Source organism: Charadrius vociferus, unplaced genomic scaffold (assembly GCF_000708025.1).
Source record: "Charadrius vociferus isolate BGI_N301 unplaced genomic scaffold, ASM70802v2 scaffold41, whole genome shotgun sequence".
Taxonomy (NCBI): domain Eukaryota; kingdom Metazoa; phylum Chordata; class Aves; order Charadriiformes; family Charadriidae; genus Charadrius; species Charadrius vociferus.
The window spans coordinates 1,291,602-1,295,900 of record NW_009647013.1 but is presented as its reverse complement, the minus strand read 5'-3'; the positions used below and the strand labels follow the sequence as shown (position 1 = coordinate 1,295,900).

Below are 4,299 nucleotides of genomic sequence, written 5' to 3'. Positions count from 1 at the left end.
GGAGGAGGTGCTCCAGGTGCCAGAGCAGGGGTTCCCCTACAGCCCGTGGTGAAGGCCATGGTGAGGTAGGCTGTCTCCCTGCAGCCCATGGACGTCCATGGTGGAACAGATATCCACCTGCAGCCCATGGAGGTCCACAGTGGAGCAGATATTCCCACCTGGAATACTATGTGCAGCTTTGGAGTCCTAAGCACGGGAGAGACACGGACCTGGTGGAGCGGGGCCAGAGGAGGCCCTGGAGATGCTGGGAGGGCTGGAGCCCCTCTGCTGGGAGGACAGGCTGGGAGAGTTGGGGGGGTTCAGCCTGGAGAAGAGAAGGCTCCACGTAGACCTCAGAGGGAACGGGCACAAAGGTGACCATGGGCAGTTCCATCTGAACCTGAGGAGGGCCTTCTCTGCTGTGAGGGCGGCAGAGCAGTGGCACAGGCTGCCCAGAGAGGTGGGGGAGTCTCCCCCTCTGGAGCCATCCCAAACCCGCCTGGACGCCGTCCTGTGCCACTGCTGGAGGTGCCCCTGCTCTGGCGGGGGGCGGGATGGGGGAGCTCCAGAGGGCCCTTCTGACCTCCACCAGTCTGGGACCCTGGGATTATGCGTGCAGCCTAATGAAGAACTGGAGAGGTCTTAACGCTGTCAGGCTGCTAAAAGCACACGGTGCCAAAGGGATGCCGCAGCCTCTGCCGCTCTCGGTGTGACACCGTACCTGTTCTCGCTCGGGACTGTTTCTCGACTCCACCTCGACCTGCAGGGAAATGGTCTCGCCGATGCTCTTCCTCTTGGACAAGCGATCTTCATCTGGGGAGGAAGAGGAAGGGCAGAAGAGCTGATTGCAGCCACCTTGGGGACAGCAGGGTGAGCACAGGCAGCCCCTGGGGAAAACCGCCTCACGTCCCATCCCCAGGGCAGCAGTCCCTCTGCTCAGCCCATCACCCAAATTCATCCAAACCAGCAGAATCCAGGTCGGAGCCGAGCGCAGCAGGCTTCATGACTCCTTCCAGCCATCCATATATGCATTTGGGAACCCCAGGAATCTCCCGATTCACGGCTTTGTGCCTCAGTTTCCCCAAGGCTACACCTCTAAAGTGGGGCAGAAAAACAACAGGGCCACGTGTAGGACAAAGAACTTCACCCCTCGTCCCCCAATAACAAAGGACAAGAGGGAACGGGCACAAAGGTGACCACAGGCAGTTCCATCTCCACCTGAGGAGGGCCTTCTCTGCTGTGAGGGCGGCAGAGCAGTGGCAGAGGCTGCCCAGAGAGGTGGGGGAGTCTCCCCCTCTGGAGCCATCCCAAACCCGCCTGGACGCCGTCCTGTGCCACTGCTGGAGGTGCCCCTGCTCTGGCGGGGGGTGGCACTGGGGGAGCTCCAGAGGTCCGTCCAACCCTCACCAGTCTGGGATTCTGGGATAACTGTGCAGAGCAAGGGACCGGTTTCCTCCCCTCCCAGTTCCCCGGGATGCCCCAGCGTGCTGCGTACCCGTCAGCTGGGGGATGTAGGGTGTGCTGAGCCGGTCCGAGTTGTAGCCACTGCCACCCAGCACCTCGCTGATCTTGCTCTGCCAGAAGAAGACCTCTGGGCCAAGGCGGTCAAGGCTCTTGCTCAACCTACGGAGACAGAAAAAAAACAACGGAGACGGCAGCACCTCTCCTGCTAGGGGAACCATGCTCCAGGAGAGCTCTCAGCCCACCACAGAGGATACGGATGCGCTCAGGAAGGTCCACCCTGACGTAAGGAATGTCTCAAGAGAGCAGTGGCGCTCAGTTAGGGGGACCTCACCACCAAACGTGACCCATGCCAAGCGCCAAGGCTGGGCCAGCAGGGATGGGACAGCCCAGCCAGCCTTGGCCTGGGGATGCTGGAGCGTGTCCAGAGGAGAGCCACGAGGATGATCCAAGGGCTGGAGCACCTCTGCGATGAGGAGAGGCTGAGAGAGTTGGGGCTGTTCAGCCTGGAGAAGAGAAGGCTCCGGGGAGATCTTATTGCCGCCTTCCAGTGCCTAAAGGGGCTCCAGGAGAGCTGGGGAGGGACTTTTTACTGGGGCATGGAGTGACAGGACGAGGGGGAATGGCTCTAAACTGGAAGAGGGCAGGTTTAGATTAAACATGAGGCAGAAGTTTTTCCCTGTGAGGGTGGTGAGGCACTGGCACAGGTTGCCCAGAGAGGTTGTGGAGGCCCCATCCCTGGAGGTGTTCAAGGCCAGGCTGGAGGGGGCCTTGGGCAACCTGGGCTGGTGGGAGGTGTCCCTGCCCAGGGCAGGGGGGGTGGAACTCGATGATCTTCAAGGTCCTTTCCGACCTAAACCATTCTATGTTTCTATGATTCTATGCTGGTCATGCAGCAGGCATCTTTGAGCCCATGGCACGGCAGAGAAGCGGGATGACATGTTGAGGCCCCATCCCTGGAGGTGTTCAAGGCCAGGCTGGACAGGGCTTGAAGCAACCTGGTCTAGTGGGAGGTGTCCCTGCCCAGGGCAGGGGGTGGAACTGGATGATCTTCAGGGTCCCTTCCAACCTAAACCATTCTATGATTATACGACATATCATATCTAGACCCCTCCTGCTGCCAGGGAGGAGAAGGGATCAGCCAGCGGAGCTGATCCCGGCACGTGGCTGGCTGTGAGCACAAGTCGTGGTGGCCACCCCCTTCCCTGTCTGCACCGGATCCTCCTCAGACTCTAAACAGTCTGCAAACCACTTGATGTCCTCCCCACCGCCCCACCCCCAGATGGGAAAGGAGACAACCACAGGCAAGCGGAGGGCTGATAAACCCATTACTGCCCATGATCTTACGGATGCCAATCCCACGGGAGCAGGTAGTGGGGGAGAAGGTATTTTCTAGGCTCTTACCTGGGTTTCTCCACAAACACATCTTCAGGGAGCAGAAAGGGAGCTTCCTTCTGCCGCATCTGGATGACCTGTGCAAGAGAAGCAAGGAGCCAAGCTCAAAGTCCATGGGTGGCCAGGAGAGCCGATGCCAGAGCTGCCATGGACGAGGCTCCAGCCCCGTCCCCAGACCCTCCCTCGCACCTCGTGGATGTGCTGGCAGAAGGTGGGCACAGTGGTGAGCTGGCTGATGAGGTTCAGGTAAGCTGCACCGAGGGCGAAGAGCGCGCAGCGGTTGTACGCTGTCAAGTTATCCTCGTTGATCTGTGCAATCTCCTGCCGAAGAGACACAGCCCCATGAGATGAGGATGCACAAGGCCCCTGACTGGTACCCATCCACCTCATGGCATCACCTGCCCCACAAACATCCCAACTTTTGGAGCCCGGGTTTGCAGCGTTTCGGAGGCCGGCAAAGCGACGGAGGTCTGTCCTCAGATCCCACAGTGGTGGGAGAAGCTCGGAGCAGGTGAAGCACTTGCACCCCGCTTCCTCAGGGACCCCAACTCCAAAACAAGCCCCCTCCCAGAGGCTCCTTCCCATCACATCCCAGCCCGCCTGCCCCACGGCGCTGAGCGCCACCAGCACGACCGCCTCCCCCCTGCCTACCTGCACTGCCAGCACCAGGCGGATGAGGTCCACCATGACCTCCTCGTTAGCCAGCTCGATGCTGATGAGCATCAGCATGCTGTAGAGAGCCTCGTAGTGAGCCTGCACGTTGCTCTCCTCCTTGCATATCAGGTAGATGTGCCGGTAGAGCTGTTGGCCATGCTGTGGGGACACCGGAGGGATGCGGTCACCTCCTGAGCATCCCCATGCGAGCAACACTGCCGTCAACGCAAAGAAAGCAAAGCAGCAAAGGGGCTTCCATCCACGCGGGAGGGAGCAGAGCTCCTCTGGGCACCAAGCAAATGAAAAGAGCCCCAGGGAGAGGGAGGCGTGACTATGGGGTGGTGTTTCACCCTTTGACTCTGGACCCTGATGGACTCTCAACAAGGCCAAGTGCAGGTCCTACAGCTGGGTCGGGGCAATCCCAAGCACAACTCCAGGCTGGGTGGGGAATGGCTGGAGAGCAGCCCTGAGGAGAAGGCCCTGGGGGTGATGATTGACCAGAAGCTCAGCATGAGCCGGCAACGTGCGACCGCAGCCCAGAAGGCCAACCGGATCCTGGGCTGCATCAGAAGAAGTGTGGCCAGCAGGGCGAGGGAGGGGGTTCTGCCCCTCTGCTCCACTCTGGGGAGACCCCACCTGGAGTACTGCATCCAGCTCTGGAGGCCCCAACATGAGAAGGACATGGACCTGCTGGAGCGTGTCCAGAGGAGAGCCACGAGGATGATGCGAGGGCTGGAGCACCTCTGCTACGAGGAGAGGCTGAGAGAGTTGGGGCTGTTCAGCCTGGAGAAGAGCAGGCGCCTGGGAGAT

The 4,299-nt window shown here is 60.4% G+C and overlaps 1 protein-coding gene across 1 annotated transcript in view; it reads right to left on the bottom strand.

Annotated features, from left to right (window-relative positions):
- Positions 1-4,299, bottom strand: part of EFR3B (EFR3 homolog B (S. cerevisiae)) — a 64,411-nt gene that overhangs the window by 3,535 nt on the left and 56,577 nt on the right. The window contains exons 17-21 of the mRNA XM_009895463.1: positions 3,487-3,648; positions 3,025-3,156; positions 2,845-2,912; positions 1,475-1,602; positions 701-792 (exon numbers count right to left, since the gene is read on the bottom strand). Coding sequence (XP_009893765.1) covers positions 701-792; positions 1,475-1,602; positions 2,845-2,912; positions 3,025-3,156; positions 3,487-3,648 — 582 coding nt within the window. The remainder of the gene's footprint in view (positions 1-700; positions 793-1,474; positions 1,603-2,844; positions 2,913-3,024; positions 3,157-3,486; positions 3,649-4,299) is intronic.